Genomic DNA, 20,443 nt, shown 5'->3' with positions numbered 1-20,443 from the left:
GCTGCCCCACCGCGCACGCGCGCGGGCGGTGGCGGCGGGACGGGCCAGCACCCGACATCCGGGCATTCCGGCCCCGCTCCGTGGCCCCGCTCCGTGCCCCCGCCCTTCGCGCCGAGGCGGGCGCTCGGCCGCCAGACCAGAAAAGCCGTGCTGGCGCCGCGCGTGCTCCCAGCCTGCTGCCCCGCCCCTTCGGCACTGCCGGGGGACCGTGCGCCGGCCGCCCCGCCCCGCGCGCTCGCTTGTCCTGGAGCGCGTGCCTGTCCGCGCGGCCGCTGGGGGCGTGGCTGGCAGCGGGGTCGCGCGGGAGCGGTGAGGCGAGGCCGGGCCAGGCCGGGAGAGGCGAAGCGACGCGAGCGCCGCGGCGGCGAGAGCCCGGCGGGGGAAAGGGTGAGGCGCAGCGCAGTCTCCCGCGCCCTTCTGCCTGCCGAGCGACGGGGACGGGTGAGCTGCAGCTGTCCGTGACCGGCGGGGCGAACCGGGGCCTCCGCCTCCGGCGGGGCTGCGTCTCGCGCGTCCCACTCTTGGCCGGCGGCGGCTGCCTGGCAGCCGGGTGGTAAACAAATGGCGGCCCGGCGGGCGCGAGAGACCGGGGTCGCGGCGGGGCGGGGGTGTGCGAGGCCCAGCGCCGGCTCGGTTGTGGCTCCCCGCCGACTCTGACAGGTCCCGGCCGGGAGGCGAAGGAGGCCGCGGTGGGCTTGGTGTCCGTGCTTCCTTGGTGTCTGCTCCTCCTTGCCCGCTCCTGCAGGGCCCTGAGTGCTGAGTGTGTGCCGGTGGTACTGTGCCATCTAGGGCCGCCGGCGGTCGCCCCGCCCCTGACCTCTCTGCAGGCCGGCGGCCGCCGGGAGCGAGTGGCTGTGGCGAAGCGAGCCCTGCCGCTTCCTCTCTTCGAGGGTGCTGCCAGCGTTATCCGAGGTGTCGCGATAGCACGTGGGAAAGGCTGGGGCCGGGGTTTGCCGGGTGTTGTTCAGACTGCAGTCGGAGAAGCTCCTTTGTGCATGGAAGGAGAGGGAGAGAGAGCAAATAATCCAGAGGTATTGCTGAAATCCTTCTGTAATCCTCCGTGTTTGTGTGTTTTAAGTAGCTGCGCTCAGAGCATGCAAGATGTGGTGTTTTCCTTTTTTTGTTGGCGATTATTGGTGTGCATTGGAACCTTTTTTCCCTCCTCTATGAAGGAAGGTTAAAGAAGGTTGTGCAGCTGTACTCCTGTAACCCCACAGGTTAGCTATCCAGAGCATACAGGGCGGTGACAGCAGCTTGTTGAATGGCACGCACATTTAAACAATTGTGTGGCCTCACTTCCAAAAGTTCGAGCGCCGCTGTTGTTTGCAGCAGGTCTTCTGAATTCTCCAGGGAGAGAACCTGTGGGCTGGAGAGACGGCTTTCTTTTGTTCTGTAAAGTTCTACTTGGATTTGGCTGAAGAGCTTTTCATAATCCTTTTTTCCCTTTTGCTGGTTAGGTTGTCAATGTGCCAAAATAAGTGTGTGTTAGCATACTGATCCAAAACTGGGCTTATGCTGCTGTAGCAACAGCATCACCTTGCTTGTGCTGGTACTTCAGTCAAGAGATCTCCCTCTGTTCTTTTAGAACTGGTGTGTAGTGCTTGATGGTTAAGCCACTGCCTTCTGCTGCATGTTAACAACATATACCTTAACTTGTGCTGTTATCTGTAGAGTTAAGGTTCATGCATTCCTGCTGATGAGGGTATTAGTTATGCTTATTTATAATCTTCTTTCCACCCATCTCCCGAAAGTACAAAGATCTCTGGTTGGTAAACAAGTTAAATACCTGGAAGACAAAAAAATACACTGTCAACTTTAATCCATCTTCTATGCTATATGCATGTAAATATCTGTGCTTAGTTTCTCCATAGTGGTAAAGTTTCATCCAGAGAAGAAATAGACTGAAAGGTTGAATGGGGTTGTACTACAAGCTGAGACTTTTTGTGGTGTCTCTGCCTCATTCTTTTCCCAGGCTGTAAGGTGTTAGAGAACAGGAGAAGCCCAGCAGAATGGGCAAAGGCTATACAAAAACAGTGTCTTTACTTTGCTTCTTGAATGTTCTTTCTTTTGCACTAAATTCTTCTTTTACTCAATTAACTTCTTACATTTGGATTATATTTACTTTGCCTCCTACTTTGATGTTAGAAGTCTCATGGGCAAAAAAAGTGCTGAGTGCTGAATTTAACTAGCAGTATCTGGTTGGAAACATTCTCGGCAAGATTTCTGCATAGTTTTGTACAACCAAGTTTTTGACCTAGGTCATAAAGAGTGTCTTGTGGTAGGTACCTTTGTAAAGAAGAAAGCATATGGCTCTTCGTCTTTAAGTAAGCTCTTGTAGCTGCTGTGGCTTCAGCTTTGTAACAAACCTGTGTTTTTTATCCAGTCCAATTGAAACAAAAATAACAAATAAAATTTCCTTCATATAGGCAGACCTATTTCTTTGGTGAGCTCTGTCTCAAGTGAGGCAAATGCTCTTTGCCTCTGGTGATGAGATCCAGTGGTATAGAGATGGAACAGAGAATCATCTATCTAGTGATCATTCTACTGGTGACAATTCTCTTTCAGTTTCCTTATCTGCACGATAACAATAAAGATAACTTGAGTATTTGTTGGTGAGATGGTTAGATTGTATAGGGAGTAAGTATTCCTGACTAGACCACAAATAAACAAGTATTTACTTTATTAAGTGAGGGTTACAGAGAAACTGTGTGTAAACTCTCCGAAGTGTCTGGGCACTATCTAGTCTCAACATTGAATGAAGGAAAAAGACTGAAAAAATCTTGTAATGTAAATTGGTCTAAAACAGGCCAAAAGAGTTAAAGTCACAGACAAGCTCTAGATCCTGACTTACTTTGCGAGCTGTTTTTAATAGTTTTTGAGGTGACACTTGATGTCTTGTTTTAATTTGATTATAATCTGTTAATGCTACTTGAATCTAAAATACCCTGCGAACCCTTACAGTCTAGAACATCTAATTGAGTAGACTATGCTGTTGTTTACCGAATGCCAAACATTGATCTAAGCTCTTAATGTGAAATCATGATGAAAACTTGATAGGTTTAAACTTAAGGCATGAGAATGAGAGGCACAGTGGGGTAAAATTCGAACTGGCATAGTTGCAGCTTTTCATATAAAACTTAAGATGGTGGTTCAGGTTGATGGTTGAGTAGTGATAATTGCCTCAGACTTGGTTACATAGGTGCCACAAGGTGGGTGGTATTTATTGAAGTTTAAGCTTTGTATTTATTTGCCTATTCAGAAGCATCTCTAATAGAAACTGTAATTTTCCTAAAGTCCCGTGGGACATAGTAATTTGTTGGAGTGACAGATTCATTGCAAATAGGATCTTTTTAGAGGTGTGCTTTATTGGCATAGCTGTAATACTCTTACATAACCTTGTTTTACCTGAATCACTGTTGTCATCAGCTATGGAATGTGCTGGGATGGGAATGTTCAGCTGGAGTCTTTGGGGAAAAAGTAATAGCGTCAAGCCTGTTGACATTTGGAAAAGGCAGTCTAAAGGATATTAGAGATCAGAAACTGATGAGTCATTGTATGTCCTAAAACCCTGCACAGAAGTGTAGTGCAGATCTTTGTGTTTTCCAGTTCTTAATTCAAGTTAAAAACATATTGAAAGAACTGGTACAACATACTTGTTAGGAGATACATTCCCAGCTTCCTGACATTGACTATGTAAGATAAGTGAGCTTTTGTTTAAAAAATAGTGTGGTTGTTTGTTTGTTTGTTTGTTTGGGGTTTGTTTTGTTTTGTTTTGGTGGTTTTTTTGTCTTTTGGTTTTTTAAACTGGATATTTTTTGCCGTTTTTATTTGTTTTTAAACCAACCAGCTTGGAAAGGGAAAAAGGGTGACAGGTGCTGCAAAAAATGTCTTTAATTTGGTAAGAAAGTGAAATACCTGAAAATAGAATAGGTTCAAATTGTTAATACTGCTTCTGTTCTTGTTCTCCTATTGTTTTTGTTCTACTTTTAATTTTTCAAAATATTTTAGGACAAACTCTGTCTTTTCTACTTTGGTATTTTTTGGTGCAGTGGAGGGTCTGTTAAATTTTTTTTGTGTACTATCTATTTTTACTGTACGGTGGTCTGGCCGTCTTCTATTAGCAGGGGTGTATTTTTAATAAAAAAAATAACCTTGTATGTACAGAGTCCATAGCATCTGCATTTCAGTCTGAAATCTTGGGAGAGCAGTTATATTCACTTTCCATTTACTTTAAAGTTGTTTTCTTATTTTGCTATGGGAACTGGTTAAACTTGTGTACTAAGACCTGAAACAGTATATTAGCCATATTTTTGACCTGATCTCTGTAAATATACAGAGGTCAAGAATTCTGCAACATATTGTATGAATTAAAATATTATTTAAGAAGGAGGATTAATTTCTGGCTTCTTTTGGGAGGCTAAAACTACCTACTGTAATAGAGAGTGCATTATTTTTTCTTGTAGTCCTTTTTGTCTGATTTCTGAGAAATGGTTTATTTTCTGTTTTTCTGAAGGGTTTGTGAGACAATATCTGAGGATGAGGATATCATTGTTCCTTTGAGTGTATCACCTTGGTTCCCCCTCTCGTTAGTGATAATCTATGTGTATGAATACATGGAAGAAGCAGCTTGTTACAGTAAAGAGCTTTTTAATATTAAGCAACTGCTTAATAAGTTCTCATGTCTGAAGACTGAACCTGGACAAATTTTAACTAGACTAAAATGCTTTAGCTTTTTTTTCCCCACAGTTTTCCAGCTCTTGCAATCTTCAAGTTTGAATTTTTTCCTGAAGTGGTTCCTGGTGGGCCAAATCAAAGAATTAAGTGAAATGGGTCAGCATAATAACTAAGTAATCTCTTCTAGCTTTAAATCTAAATAGGTAACCATCTAGTGTGACTAACAGGTAGCAATAAGCTAAAATGACAGAACTTAGATTGTACTTGTTAAGTCTGTTAAATTTTTATTTTTCCACAAAACCTGCAAAATATTTAAACATTTGTAGCTCCAGGAAGTGTATGCACATGACCTTTTCAGAGGATTGTACATATGGAAAGCAATCTGTACACCTGAAATGAAACCTTACTTCTGATCTCATTTCTTGCAGAGTCTGCAGCAATCAAGGAGTCGCACTGAGTTCAAGTTCAGAAGTGCTTTACACATGAAATCTACTGGCTCTCTAGCTGATTCTGACCTGTCACCATCTCAACAGGTAGAGTGCTTTTGTGCCTGAGCCATGCAGTAAGCATCGCTGTTCCTGGTGTGGTTATCTTGTGTCAGTGTGTGGTCAAAGGCACATTGAATCCTTTGGGATTCTTCTTTAGGGAATGTGTCAAGGAGACAGGAATGCGTGGCAGATCTGTCACAAAAGTACTCTAAGGAAAAGCCTAGTAGTTTTGGTTTTCATTTTTGACACTCATAGAGTTTAATAGTGATATAAGGAAGTGTTGTATTGTGCCACCAGAGCTTCTGTTCTAAAATGGACAAAGCCAGATGCATGGGGCATCATTGGAGAGTCTACTTCAGTCAAAGCAGTGTTTTCCTTTGGGTCATTTTCCCCATGAATTTTTTTTTTTTTTTTTCCTGTGGCTGCAATGATTTGAGAGGAAATATCTCACTCAGTTCTCTGAATGGGAGGAAGATGGTTTGCCACTAGGGAGAAAGGAACTCCTGAAGTGTTACTCAAAAGAATGCAAAATACACGTCAGCCCTTGTCATCGGGTGTTTGGGGCTGGAATAGATGTGGAAAAGCTTTTCTTTATGAGGCTGCCATAAAAAAGTTGCATTTCCTTATGATTCTAATGCTCACTGTTTTTGCTGTAGTTACAAACTTCTTGTTTTGGTCTGGTTTGTTTTTGAGGTAGATAGTAACTTTACGCCTCTAAGATCAGTTAGTACATACTCATTTGATGCTAGATCACTGACAAAACTAGAATCTTTCCAGAGGTATGTATTCCCCTGAGTTTTGTTTTTTTTTTCTTGCGATAAGAAGCCATGATTTGAGCCTGACCTTTTGCTGCCTCTTTTATGTATAGCATAAATTGCTATAGACAGTGATGTTAATGGTAGAAGTAGCATACTCTTTATATAGCAGTTTGGGCTTTAGTAATTGAAGCTCCTTCTCATGTGTTCAGTGATTAATAAAAAAGTAATGTAGACTCATTCCAATATGTCCAGTATGTGCAGTCCCTACCAGGCAGGGAAGATGTTCTCTTCTTTGTTGTGGCTGAATTTCTATTTAAGAATGCAGTGAAAACTTGTCTGACCAAATGTTTTGAATATAGTTTTGCCTTCTCTGATCTGCCTAGTTGTAACAGAATCCACTGTTGTCCTGATGAATTCAGGGGTTGGAGGTGGTAATTTGTATCCAATAAGGTTGAAATTTTAAGTGTGGCATCTGAAAGGATTCTGCTTCCTGAAAGTATGTCTGATGTAAACTAGTTTCAAGAAATAGAAGGTTTCATGAAGTTCCTGTCATGAACTTCTCTTTCAAATAGGAAAAATTGTATACAAAGGAACAATTGCCTAGTATATAAGATTAAAGTATTGCCACATATAATAATCTATTACTTGTGCAACTGAACCACATACATTTAAATTTGTCAACTTTGAGTCATGTTATTTCACTAGCAGTTTAACTAGCAGTTTGTAATGTTGTTTGTTGTTTTGAATTTACTTTAAAAGAGTAGTTGGAAATGAGTGTAGCATGAGATTAACTTTGTACTATGTCCCTGTTTCCTGCCTTTCCAATGCTATGGAGAGACATTTAAGCAGGATTTGAGATACCCAGATCCCTTAATATGAGGACAGTGGCTGCACTGGCTTTGGAGAAGCCTCAGGATGGGGATGTTTAACCTTGGGCTTGGTGGAGTCTTGAAGAGTATAATTAGAGTATCCTCAAGTAGGGATGACAACTAGTTTTGGTACTTGCCATTTTCCAGTTGAACTGGTGTTGAAGACATTTGCTGAACCTCCTGTTCGTGTCTTTCATTGGTTATTTGAAACCCGATAAAGACCTCAAAGCAACCCAAACACCACCACCCCCAAACCCAAAAAGAGAGCATAATATGCATAACATAGAAAGTTAATGCAGGCATGCTATTGTAGTAACAGACTGAGGTGATGGTTTTTAGACACAAGTTTTTACAGTTTTTGTGTAGAACAGGGATGACAAGAGAAGAAAGCTTACCTTCTGGGAGGCTGCAAAGCTTATTTAAAGCATTTGATAGTTAGACCCGTTAGCCAAGGTGACTGATAGTTGTTCTCCCATGTGTGGTAGGACATAGAAAAATAAAATAGCTTGTTCAATAATTACCTGTAGTACTGCCAATTCTATTTTGGTAGAATTTTCTGAAGCTTTTTTAAATTATTTTTTTAAAAATGTCTGTGTTGCTTTTTACCTCTGCCCTGTTTTTCCTTACCCCTTCTTTTAACCACCTGTCACTTAAATCTCTCGGTTGGCTGTTTTTTCTCAAAGTTTCTGCTTCTTACCAAACTTGTTAGCCACTTTTTCTAGCCAGAGACCTGAGTAAAAGATGGAAGATTCAGTCTTTTCTACAGTCCCCAAAACAAAAGGGAATTTTTTTAGAATGATTTGCATATATTTGGTTGCTTGTGGGTGGATTTGGATAATGCTGAGAGTTTAAACCTGTAGTACTGCTTGTGTCTCTATTCTTCTACTTCCTTGAACTAGCAATTTAAGAACCTATTGGCCTATTTAGTCAAATTTGATAGAGGGAAGAGTCTCAAATATAACTGAGTTTTATAGGTTTGGTGAATAAAAGGTGGCTGAGTAATGGAAGGTTCCAACAGCAGTAATAGTTGCTGTGATTTCCAATCTTATTGGCACCAAAGAATTCATGTATGGGAGAAGAAGGAAGCAGACTTTGGTTTTCATAATACTAAGTACAGCTCCTTATACTTTGTATGCAGAAGAAAGTGGGAGCTCTCCCTTGCAACTGGAGTACTGTGTGGTGACTGAAACCCTTATTATGCTATTTTAACGTTTGTGTTACAACAGCAACTGAAAATCATGTGGCTGTTGCAGCTGGAATTTTAATCCTTTTAATTATGGCAGATTTTCAAAGCATGTTCTGGCTGATTTGGTCAGCTGACTGTATAGTATGTACAATAACATCAAGTGATTGCACAAATTCTGAAAGCAGTGGTCACCTCACTGGAACAGGATGTATTTTTAGGTTTCTCTGCTTGTAACAGTCAAGCGTGTGTACTTAAGCATCTCACATGAACTGAAGCTGGTTGCTGACACTACACTATCAGAAAAGGACAGCTGTTCGCTCTCGCTACAGTCATTGATCTGACACTCTATATTCTCACCAGTCATGGCAAGGAACACAATGGGGTATAAGCACTGTAAATATTACTGGTACATATTTCAATGACAGGTGTTTGGGTTTTTTGTTTTGTTTTGTTTTGTTTTTTTTCAGGTCAGCAATGGCACTCTATGCTAGCCTTTTCAGTTTTCTGTATCAGAATAACTGAAAGCGCTTTGTTATTTGCAGTGTGAATTTTCTTTATCTCCCCTTAACCCAGCAGTTTTTTCCCTCAAGAGGCATTGTCTGGGAAGAGGGTGGTTCTTGTTCTCAGTGTAGTACTAGTGGTATGTTTGTTATGCTTCCTCAAAGGAAAATGATTCATATGTGGATGCTTTTAATCAATGAATCAAAGAGGTGCTAAGTTCTATGGTTAGCTACAGAATGGAGCAAGTTGTGACCATTTGTTGATTAATGCATGTGCTAATTCTTGAGGACTTATCCATTCTTAGCCATTTATTTTCAGCAGTTTGATAGGGTCTTTTTTCTATTTTTTTTTTTCCTTTGCACTTAATTTGCAATTTGATAATTGAATTATATCAAAAGCCTTCACTAGTTTTAGCAGTCCAGGAGCTGATGAGTGCCCAAAACAGCTGTTGAGTTTGAAGCCCAGGTATTAAAATAAAAAATGCAGAAAAATTACTTTACATGTATATAAAAGGACTTTGTAGTAAGCTATAAATAAAATGTGACATTCTGACTAAAGTTCTGCAGTGGGTGCTGTGAAGTTAAGGCTTATAAACAGGACACAGAATTTTAGTGAATGTTCTGCTGATGGTCTGCTGACGTCAAAAGAGGCTGAATTATATGTTTAGTTAAGGAGCCAAAGGATTTCAATTTAAAAGAAATGGCAACTAATACCAAACTTTTAATGACCAATAAAATTCTTATTTATGAAAACTGAAAGCATAGGTTACTTCAGCTATTTAGTTGTTCACAGGCATAACTGTTTATAAAAAACAGTTGCGAACATCTGTTACAGAACTAAATTAGCATCTACCTATTGGTAAATCATGGTGTCTGGCTTTCATATACTGTCTGTTAGTGATTCTTGTTTTAACCAGCTTTTGTCTCTTCCTTACTTCAAAATTTCGTTTGCTTGTATGAAATCATTAAGTTTCAATTAATATTAGCTTATGTGTGGAAGGAGTACAGGAGCCTGAGGAAGGCCAGTCTCATGATGCAACTCAGGTTTCACTATCTGACTTGTAAAGACCAAGATAGTGTGCTAGGGAGGAGAACGTTTTACTGTCTTAATAGAATATTCTTCTGTGTAAGCTCACTTTGTCTATTTAAAGACAGTATTTAATGATGGTGGACTAATTTAGGATATGGTGCACGCAAACCCAAGCTCACTTTGGCTGCGTTCTGAGCTGTGTGCCTGTGGGCCAGCTGCAGCTTGTGCTAGAACAGCAGTGTGTGCTGCTTGGTGCACCTGCCCTCCGCTCTAGATGTGGCTCACTTCGGGCCATCTTAAAGCCAGCACAGTGCGTAGCTTTTTGCAAAGTAGATAAACTATTTTTTTTAAATTGTTTTTTAAACATAATTGTGGGTAACTGATTAAATTAAGCCTTACTGCTACCAGACTGCTTGTTTTATTGGGAGCAGGACTGTATTTAGATAAACGCAGCAAATGCTGGGCCCTGAGGGCTCTTGCATTATAAACTAGCAATTGTCTTTTCCAGGGCTGTTTCCATTTTGTCTTAAGCACTTCAAAATACATGCATAACCTGAGAGCTTCCTTTTGCTCTCTGCTCACCTGTTGACTTGAGGAGAACTAGCATTTGGTTCCAGTATTAATGCAAAACTCTGAAATTTTCTTTTGTCTAGCAACAGGTAGGCTGCTATATTTGGCAGGAATTACTTAGAGTGGGCTTTGCTGGAAGAACTAAAAATATTTCAGAGAAGTCAAATAATTTTCTTTTTCATTCTTTATTAAACGTATTTCAGCTCTTTACAGTAGATACTATCTGACTTAATATGCAAGTTGAAAGCAGGTTCTGTGCCAGAAAGGTTTGCTAAAATGTTTAGCAAGTCAGTCATTGAGTTCAGTGACTGATGCGCTTGACAATTTATTCAAAACTTTCTTGTTACTCAGTATATAAATACTAAGGTATGGTGGGGAAAATTCAGCTGTGTTTTGCCTGCTAAGTGTAGCACATATGCTGCTTTGTTAGAAGTGTTCAGGAGAGTGGGTGGCTAAAATATTTGAGTTATCCAAATTACGATGGATGGGGGGATGAGGACTGATTGCTACTTAAAGTTGGCGTGAATTTCAAAGCATTAAAAGAATACGAGTGAAATGTCACACAGACTTCTGTTTAAATGCTTTTAATTATTTAAAGTGAAATGTGTAAAAGGCAGTTTTGTTTCCTCTTCAGTTTGAACAAAAGGGAATAATACTAATTTTATTTTTACAATTTAGAGTATTTTTAATTTAAGAAGTTTGATGCATTAACACAGAAGTGTTTAGTCTGAAGGCAGTGTGTGAGAGCATGTCCAGGGTTAAGATTGCGGGGTGACAATCAAACCCTGGCAGATGTATCGTTAACCTCCTCTCCCTGCCACTTCCCCCTTTTGCCCCTCCCTCTCCCCCCTTCCCACTCAGGACAGGCGATTGGGAGGGAAAGAAGGACAGAGAGAAGAGGGTTGGAAAAGTTAAAGATGTTTTACTAATGCTACTAATAAGAATAGAGAAAATAATACAAAATATACAAAACCAATCTTGTAAGTCTCAGCAACTGCAGAGCCAGCACCCAAAGTCCTGGATTAGACTCTGTAGCCAACTGGAACTGGATTCAGTCTCTCACTAGGCCTCAGTTTGCAGGGACGACCAGCAAGGTCCTCTCCTAATGTCAGCCATGAGGAAAAAAGGGAAAAAGGGACAAGATCCTCGTGATCTCCCGCTTTTATATGAAGTATTCACGTGAATGGAATGTTATACACCATTGGTCAGTCTCTCAGTCATCAGTTTCTCGTTGCCCCTCTCGTGAGATGTCCATCTGTGCTTATCAGTAAGTTTGCATTCCATTGCTAGGTTTAACCAAAACATGTGTTGGGTTCTCCAGGAAAATGCAGCTAACATGAAGGCTTTAGCTGACGGGCAAATTCACTAAAAGAGAAACTTGTTTTTAACAAAACCAGGACAGAGCACTTGTTAGCTAGTAGAATAAGATAAGGAACCATTTCTGTTGATATTAAATTCTGTAAGCTTTTTTTTTTTCCAAGAAAATTGCTGAAGGATGAGAAGTGAGGAAAAGATGGAGCTGACTGATGTATTTTTGACACAGTATTTTGAGATTTGACTCTGTGTAAGTCATTTTCTGATAAGTCTGAACTGGAGGGAGTTTATCAGAGAATGGGAGGAGCTTGGTCACTTGCGTGGGCCTGCACTGCTACTAGTGAGCAGTTCCAGAGCTTCTCGAAGTATGGTACAAAGCTGCAAAGTTTCCTTTTTTTTCTTCTTCATACCACAACAAAGAATTGAGTTTGTTTGTGTCAATGTCTTACAGTAGAGTATACAATTAATTTTATTTCCATTTTTATTGCCGTTTGGCCTTGTTGCATTGCCCTTACACTTTGAACTGCTGGTATTGTAATCAGGACAGCATGCATTAAAAAAAAATACTGTTTGTGGGTTGAACTGGAGGTATAGATAGGAACATGTTGGGTAGTAAAATCTATGAAAAAGTTTTCAAACAAGTAAAGGCACATAATGTGTAGTTTAATTACTACCCTTATGCAACAGCAGCTATAAAAATAATGCAGGAGCTATAGGCTATAGATGAAGAAAATAGTGAAGAGCTGTTGTAAAGGACTGTTCTCTGTCAGAAGTATTCAGGGGTCAGAATGGATGGGACAGGGGATTGAGATACATGGTGAGGGCTGTAGATTGCCTTAAACAGAACTGCATGAAGAGGATGTTAGAAGTTTAGGTTTTAGCAAGCAAGCTCAGGGAATAGGTTGCCTCTCTTTAATTTGGAGAACTGGATATGAGGATGAATCTGCTTTCTTTTATTTCATCTCCCTACTCTGTAGAGTTGTATGGTTTATGGTTTTAGGTAGTAGGTCATGGTCAACGGTAATATTTTTTCCTTTTTTTATCTTCTCATTGAATCACCTGTTTGCAAAGGGCAGGGGAAAAGAGCTGTTCCAGAGGGAACGTTTATACAACACATTTACCTAAGTTACATATGTTGGACCTGGAGAATAAATGCATAGACTGTTTTGAAATCTCATACAAATGTGTAGCTTTAATTTTCAGATGAACTTTTAAATACCATTTCATTGAGATAAAATGTCACATACTTGTTCTCTTAAAATGGCTGCTGATCAGTTCACATTGTGTTACTGTTTATTTAGCTGTAGACATAGAGCATGCAAAACTGCAACTAATAGTTAGTAAATATTAACAATATTGAGTTAATATACTATGCTTTTGTCTCCTTTCTCTTCACTCAGAATTGGATTTGCAGTCATGGAGGAATTTCAACAACACTTACACTGTGTGAACTGTGTCAGCCGTCGTTGTATGACCAGACCAGAGCCTGGCATTTCCTGTGATTTGATTGGCTGCCCATTGGTTTGTGGAGCAGTTTTTCACTCATGTAAAGCTGAAGAACATCGCATGTTATGTCCACTTGAAAGAGTGCCTTGTTTGAATAGTGGCTTTGGATGCCCCTTCATAGTAGCCCGAAATAAAATTGCTGATCATCTAGAAGTTTGTCCTGCAAGTGTGGTATGTTGTACCATGGAGTGGAATAGATGGCCAGTCAGTTATGCAGACCGAAAATCCTATGAAAATCTAAGTAAAGATGTTGATGAAGTGGAGCAGCTAGATATGGCTTTAGCCCTTCAAGACCAGCGCATGTTATTAGAGTCACTTAAAGTAGCAACTATGATGTCAAAAGCAGGTGATCAGATACCAGATTCCAGAGAGCAAACCTCTGTCAAATCAAGTGCCCCTGATACAGTGCATTCAAATGGTCTGATGCCTGTAGATGAAGAGTCCTATGGTGCACTTTATCAAGCTACTGTAGAAACGACGAGGAGTTTAGCTGCTGCTTTGGATATCCTGAACACTGCTACAAGGGACATAAATATGTTAAGTTCAAGGCTCTGCATTTCACCACATGAAATGAAAGAAGATCCTGAGATTAAAGAACAAGCTTCTAATGGCATTATTCAGGATAAAAAGTCTGACCATGAGTATTCAGATGAAGATAATGTAGGAGCGGTTGGGGGAATTATCTTTGACAGCCTGAGTCAAAATTCACAAATGGAGCAAAATGGTTCTAGTGATATTTGTTACGATGTAATGCAAAAACATGACTTAAATCTAAACCTCAGTCACTCCTCACTTTTGTGTAATGGCTTCCATGTAGAAAATGAATGTTCAAACGTGTTGGACCAGAATGAAGATCTTGGTGTATCTAATTCAAAATCAGCCGGTGTAGCAAATGGCGAATGTACTGCATCACATGGTGATGAAGCATTAGAGTCTTGCAGCTCCTACCCTGTAACAGCACAACTTAAGGAAGTAATATCAGCTAATCACTTAGTTAATGGCAATGTTGATCATGTACTACTTCCCCATAATGCCAACGAAGAAGAAGTGTTAGAGAGACAAGTGGAGCAAGAAAGACTGAGAAACATAAATGCATTTTCACTTTTACGGCATCGCTCATCCAAATTCCTTGTTGGCCACTTTTGGTCTACACCAAAAGAAGATAAAGCTGTTGATACATCAGATTTGGAGATAACAGAAGATCCTATGGGTCTTCAGGGCATCGATCTAATCACTGCAGCTCTGTTGTTTTGCCTAGGAGACTCTCCTGGAGGTAGGGGGATATCAGAAAGTCGCACTGTCGATGTGTATCATGTTGACTTTGGGACCCAGACTTTTTCTCTCCCATCTGCTATACTGGCCACAAATACAATGGTGGGGGAAATAGCTTCAGCTTCTGCATGTGATCATGCCAACCCACAGCTCTCAAATCCAAGTCCATTCCAGACCCTTGGACTGGATTTGGTATTGGAATATGTGGCTAGATACCAAACCAAACAGCGTTCAATGTTTACATTTGTTTGTGGACAGTTGTTTAGGAGGAATGAATTTTCATCGCATTTTAAGAACGTGCATGGTGACATTCATGCTGGCCTTAATGGCTGGATGGAGCAGAGGTGTCCTTTGGCATATTATGGGTGCACATATTCTCAACGAAGGTTTTGTCCTTCAACACAAGGGGCAAAAGTTATTCATGACCGCCACTTGCGGTCATTTGGAGTTCAGCCTTGTATATCCACAGCATTAGTAGAACCAGCCAAAAGCTGCATAATCGGACTACACAATGACCATCTGAGTAGTCTACCTTTTGAGGTTCTGCAGCACATTGCTAGTTTTCTAGATGGTTTTAGTTTATGTCAGCTTTCAAGAGTGTCACGTTTAATGAGAGATGTGTGTGGAAGCTTGCTGCAAGCACGTGGAATGGTGATACTGCTTTGGGAGAAGAGAAAGTACCCAGATGGAAGAAGTTCTTGGCAGATAAAAGAAAAGGTAAGTTGTTTTTTTATTTTGAAGGTGAAAGGGAGAGTATTAATTTGGTCATGTGTCTCCTTTTTACCTTAATATTTTCCCTGATCACTATTGTTGTTACTCTTTTTTTTTTTATACAATATCCCTTTAAGAAACAGGTTGTCATACAGAACAATAATTGGTGAAAATTGCTAGCAGCTTGGTTCAGACTTCTCCACACTTGAAGCAGAAGTTGAAGTAGTGTCTGTGTAGTTTGTACTTGATGCAAATTTATTAACCTCTGTTTTTTTGCAAGATTTTAAAATATTAAAGTGATTACTTCATTATTTGCTTTAATATTGATACTCCATGAAAGTGGGAAAATTGCCTACAAAGCTTGCTTTTCTTGCTTTTATATGGTTTACAGCTATTTTAATTTTGGCTGATCTGTTGAGATCCTATCCATTGTCATGATATCGAGTGCCTTAAGTATGTTAATAATTCTTAAAATACATGGGTGATCTTTGTGTAGTACAGTTTTCACCATTTCCCAACCCTCTACCTAGAACTGCAGAATATCTGTAGCAATCATTTGAAATTGCAGAAGTCAAACATTTCAGAAATGGCCCATTGTGATGGGTCATGCAATACTTCATCATTTAACTTCTGATTGTGTCTGCTTTGTAGATGCAAAAAAAATTGCATATCTTTCTTCCCTGTGTTCAGAGTTGACTTGTAATCTGAATTAACCTGGGACTGACTGCACAAAATTTGACATTGTATGGTTTTGTCATGTTGATTTTTAGCATGATTTATAGTAGACAAAAAACATTGCCTGAAAGTATTATAGCACAAACATTTCATTTCCTGCTCTGAGTTTCGGTATCTTAAAACGTTTTGAGCCTAAGTGCAACTTATTTTCTAGGTTTGGCGCTTCAGTACAGCCTTCTGTACTGTGAATGAGTGGAAGTTTGCTGACATCGTAAGCATGGCTGACCACTTGAAGAAATGTAGCTATAATGCTGTAGAGAGAAGAGAGGAGGCCGTTCCGCTGCCATGTATGTGTGTAACACGAGAACTCACTAAAGAAGGACGTTCACTGCGCTCCGTTTTGAAACCAGTACTTTAAATATTGCAGCCACTCCAATTGCACATACACTCAAGCACCTGATATAACCTCGGTAATATTACGTGACACTTTATTAATGTACTAAAGATACTTTCTAGCTAAATCTACTCTGTCACTGTGTATATAGGGTTTGAAGTGACATTTATTTTTTATAATACTGTTTAGCTGGAAAGTAATGAAAGTTGCCTTAATGTTTGAAAAATTTGGAACTTGCTGGACAGGGTAGTTTTATCTAACTTATATAATTTAAGAACGATATCCTAAGGTGTGTTTTTTGATTTACTGGTGCCCATGTTGCTGTTGACTGATAACATTTCAAAAATGGCCTCTAAATGGTATGCACATTTAGATAGGAAACACTGAATTGTAGTGAGACAAAATCCTGACCAAATGTACTTTCTGTGTTTGGTCTATTTTTTTAACAAATTATACTCCAAATATTGGAATGATAAGGAAGAATTCAAAACTTTATAGTAGATGTCTCAAACACAGCTTTTAAGCTCATCTTTTCTTATGAAGTCAGTGTTCTAGTGCTCTTCCTAGTTAACAGGTGATCTAGGATCAGCTTTTTAAAATTTTTTTTTTAGCAATTATCTAAGTGAACTCAGATTTACTGCAGCTTGATTTTTTTACGACAACTTTCTTTTGACATGTCAACAATGATTATTTTTCTTCTGGACTATTAACAGTTACATCACTTTTGGGAGCAAAACATTTAGAGCTGAAAACATGGAATACTGGTTTTTATTCTCGCACCTATAATGACATCAATATGAAATGCTTAAAATGTTTTCCCTTGTCCTGCAGTGGGCTGAGGGTTAAATGGCTTGAGCAGTCAGAAATTCAAAGTATGTGATGAACAGTTTTGAATTTATAATGCAGCTAATGAAAGGGCTTTACTTGTTTTATGGGATTGTGAGATGTATTGTCTCCTTTTCTGTTAATTTGTCTATAAAAATGCTGCTTTTTTTAGGAGCATTTTAAATTACTGGTATGTATAGCATATGTATCATCTTCATAAGATGAGACATGATTAGTTAATTGCATAATGAATATCAGTAATATATGTTCAACCGCATCTGTTAAATGAACAACTCCAGTTTGCTTCCAGTCTTCCATAATAAAAGATCTTACAAAGCATTTGTGAACAGAGAATACATGCTATGAAAAATGGCCTGGTATAGCAAAACTGTAATAACTTGAACTGACTTTCCAACTTGTTTGTATTAATGTTGGTGTCTCTAGCCTGTTGCACTTAGCAACTGTGCCACAAAGCTAAAACAGAAACAGACCAGAGCTTGGAACAAAGAAATACAGTATGTGTTTCCATTATAGGAAAAAATAAGAGATTAGTAAGGAGGAGATGTTTACAAAAATGGCTAAATTTATTACTCGTAATTTCTGTACTGGACACTTGTTTATGGCTAGTCTGGCTGCAGTTCACAACTTTGGTGTCTGTGTATTTCCCATTCTGGATCCAGTCCAGCTAAACATTCACTGCCTTTTTCTATCTTGAGTGCTACAGGTGCCCAGAAAAATAATCTAGTTCTTCAGTGCCATGAGTTGAAATTACAAGAGCTCAAACAGAAGTTCTGCCTGGATCTTCAAAGGACATATTCTCTTTGCACACTTCTTTGTTTGGAGAGAGGAAAAGAGTAAACTGTCTACAGAAGTTAGCAATATTTGGAGTAATTCTTAGCTATTACCACAGTTACGTGGAAAGAATAATCTAGATTCATGTACAAATCTGACTATACCAACTGGGTTTTAGATAAGGATTTTAATACGCACACACACATGTTCTCTGAGTGCATTGAAATGCTCATTACCCACAAATTCTTCAGTACAAGGCAGGAGACAGACTTTCATCAGTTCTTGTCTTTTAGCTCTAATGGCTGCTTGCTGCTGCTCTCCAGTGTTTAAAACTAGTTGTGTGACTGAAAGGATCCTGAATGTTGAGGAGTTCATGCTTGCATTTATGGTTAAGTCTATTTTAAAACATCTGTCTTGGGTTCCTAGTATTCTTTCTTTTTAGTCAGTGATGTGGTGGTTTTGGTAATGTGGCATTCTTTGTAACTACCCAGAACCCTGAGAAGTATAGAAGGCAGGCACGTGTCTTGGTCACTTCAGAAAAAAGGGTGGGTGCTCAATTAGAGGAGCTGGTGTTGGTAGAATCTTGCTTGTAGCACAGTGCAGATCTACATCTAAAGTATCATCAGTTGTTGATTTATTAAAATGAACATTTTAAGTACTCTGTGTTCTTCTTAAGAAATAACACTTTCTCAATACATGCACTTTTGTTTTCAAATGTAGATACAGGCTTTTTTGTTAAATTAGTTTATTTTTATGAGAATCCAGAGCTATTAAAATATTGATGTTGTAAACAAAATCTCTGCCTTGTAAACTGCTCCAAATGCAGGAATACAAATAGTTAGGATGAAAACTTTTTTTACACTGCTATGCAGTTTGTAAAACATCTATGGTGTATAGTCAGTCTATCAAAATGTGGCTTGTTCACATTTGCCCTTGAATTTTAAAAATGTTGTATACTGTTCCTGGTACATCTTCCTTACAGCATATATAGACAGCTGTTGCAGTCTTTCTTTTACTTGATACCACAGTGCTACTTTGTTTAAAACATTATGTTTTCAATCGTTATGCAATATTTTTTTTGCAATGTCTGTTGAAATCGTAATAAAATCTTGGAGTTTCTCTTTTAGTATGATTGTACTTTTTTTAAAAGCTTATCACTAGCCTTCTGGTGTTCAAACATGGTGCTCAATGTCTGCCTATAGGATTCCAGTAAGTACTCAAAAAATCAAGTTACATAAAGGAATCTATTTACAAACATCTAAACATTGCATAATTTGGAAGTGATTAGTATGTATTCACACTCACTTCAGCATGAAGACAGGTCATTCCTTTTTAGACTATATACCCATTTCTATTGCTTTGGTCAATTATGCTGCATAGATTTTCATCCACAGTTAAAGATTTAACTACATAACATAACATTGAAGACTCATATTGTGCCTCATAGGTTTGTTTTAATTTTTTTTTTTTCTGTGTAATAATTTGGAAGGATCTGATCAATAAGATACTCTGCTGGTTTGTGAAGAACATTTTCAGTGTATGGTCTCATGGGTAAAGCTTTCTGTAGAAAATTGTTGCTTAAAATGGTACAGAAGCAAAATTTAGGGTGTTTTTTAGATAAGTCTCAGTTCAAACTGTTTGGAATTGCAAAACATGAATGAAAACCTCATGAAAATAGAAGACTCTGCTCAGAAGTTGACCTTTTGCCCTTCCATTTGCTAATATGAGTATGCTAATAGTCTTTACAAATAAAAGTGTACCTATACTACATCAATCTGATAATAAATTAATCTAAACTGTGTCAAGTAACATGGTGTGACTCATGGTTTATTTCAGCAATTACAAACTTGTGGCTATTTTACTTTTTAGACAGGCCACATTAGCCTTTTGTTTCCCACCATAAGTGGATTAGATATTCTGCTGTGTAAGGAAATATTTTTTTGTCTAAATTTCTTGATGCTTAAAGTATTCTAGAGGATTTACTTGTATGTTTTAGCTTGTTTTTCTGAGAATACTACTGCTGAAACTATCTTCATAGGCTCTTATCTGCTGAATGTACTTTCCTAAATAGAGATTTAAGTTCAGTGGCAAATTTGATGCTTGCTGTCATATCAGAAAGCTGATTTAAATTCTTTCAGTCACAATGTCTGTTTAGGCGCCTTTGATCATCTTCAGATGAGCAAAATCCAGTGGCTGGTTACAGCGCTGAGGAAAAAATAGCATTCAGATGGTGTTTATAAAAGAAGTTATGGCATATAAAGCAGAGGCAGTTTGAAGAATGGCATTTTCATAGTGTGACCATTCGGCCTGTAGAGAATATTCCAAACTGGAGAGGAAAACTGACTGGAGAAGTAGGTTTAAAATAACAAAGGCATCCAGTCCCAGCATAGGGACTCTTCCGAGGGACTGTATTTGTGAGTGTGCTGGGAGTTTGACTTGTGCATGCTGCAGCTGTTTCACTGATAACTTACCAGTCTTGCCATGATAATGGGAGTTATTCTGCTGCTATTTGAGCCCTAATGTGCTTAAGTTGTGAACTTTCTCCAAGTGCTACCTGTATTCCTGAATCAAGTATTAGTTGAGTGCAGTCCTCTCTGCTGACTGTGGGTATGTATTCAGTGTAGGTCCTACATGCTGGTGATGTCAGAGGCAATATTTGGTAAGAATAATTTAAAAATAAGGTATTTTGGATATGGAGAATTAATCTCTTTGGTTTCCATTAGTATTCGCCAGAAAAAGGGAACAAATGTATTAGGGAATTCAAAGAGCAAAATAAGAAGACTGGTAGCATTCACTGTGGCTTGCTAATTGCTTGTAGCCAAGATAACAGTATTCATCATCATGAGGTAGGCTATGAGATGTGACAGCAGAAGTCCACA

General features: G+C 39.2%; 1 protein-coding gene across 5 annotated transcripts; it reads left to right on the top strand.

The window, feature by feature from the left end:
• Positions 1-223: 223 nt before the first annotated feature.
• On the top strand, positions 224-19,373 carry FBXO30 (F-box protein 30). Of its 5 annotated transcripts, XR_010651149.2 has the most exons (5): positions 224-441; positions 5,103-5,207; positions 12,790-14,884; positions 15,768-16,023; positions 17,497-19,373. XR_010651149.2 is itself a non-coding variant. In XM_065834778.2 (4 exons), exons 3-4 carry the CDS (start codon positions 12,806-12,808, stop codon positions 15,969-15,971), a joined length of 2,283 nt encoding a protein of 760 aa, XP_065690850.1. In that variant the 5' UTR covers positions 225-387; positions 5,103-5,207; positions 12,790-12,805; the 3' UTR covers positions 15,972-19,373. The 5 variants fall into 5 exon arrangements, 4 of the variants coding, with proteins under 4 accessions (XP_071662484.1, XP_065690850.1, XP_065690849.1 ...); XM_065834778.2 differs by having other exon boundaries at positions 225-387; positions 15,768-19,373; XM_065834777.2 differs by having other exon boundaries at positions 225-441; positions 15,768-19,373.
• The last annotated feature ends 1,070 nt before the right edge of the window (positions 19,374-20,443 follow it).

The sequence above is a fragment of the Patagioenas fasciata genome, chromosome 3 (genome assembly GCF_037038585.1).
Source record: "Patagioenas fasciata isolate bPatFas1 chromosome 3, bPatFas1.hap1, whole genome shotgun sequence".
NCBI classification, from domain to species: domain Eukaryota; kingdom Metazoa; phylum Chordata; class Aves; order Columbiformes; family Columbidae; genus Patagioenas; species Patagioenas fasciata.
The sequence above is the reverse complement of the archived record's forward strand: the minus strand, read 5'-3'. Positions and strand labels throughout refer to the sequence as shown.

Coding starts and splice junctions, on each gene's coding strand:
- FBXO30 (XM_071806383.1), top strand. CDS start 12,806: ATGGAGGAATTTCAACAACACTTACACTGTGTGAACTGTGTCAGCCGT. Junction 14,885..15,767: donor CTTGGCAGATAAAAGAAAAG/GTAAGTTGTTTT, acceptor CTTATTTTCTAG/GTTTGGCGCTTCAGTACAGC.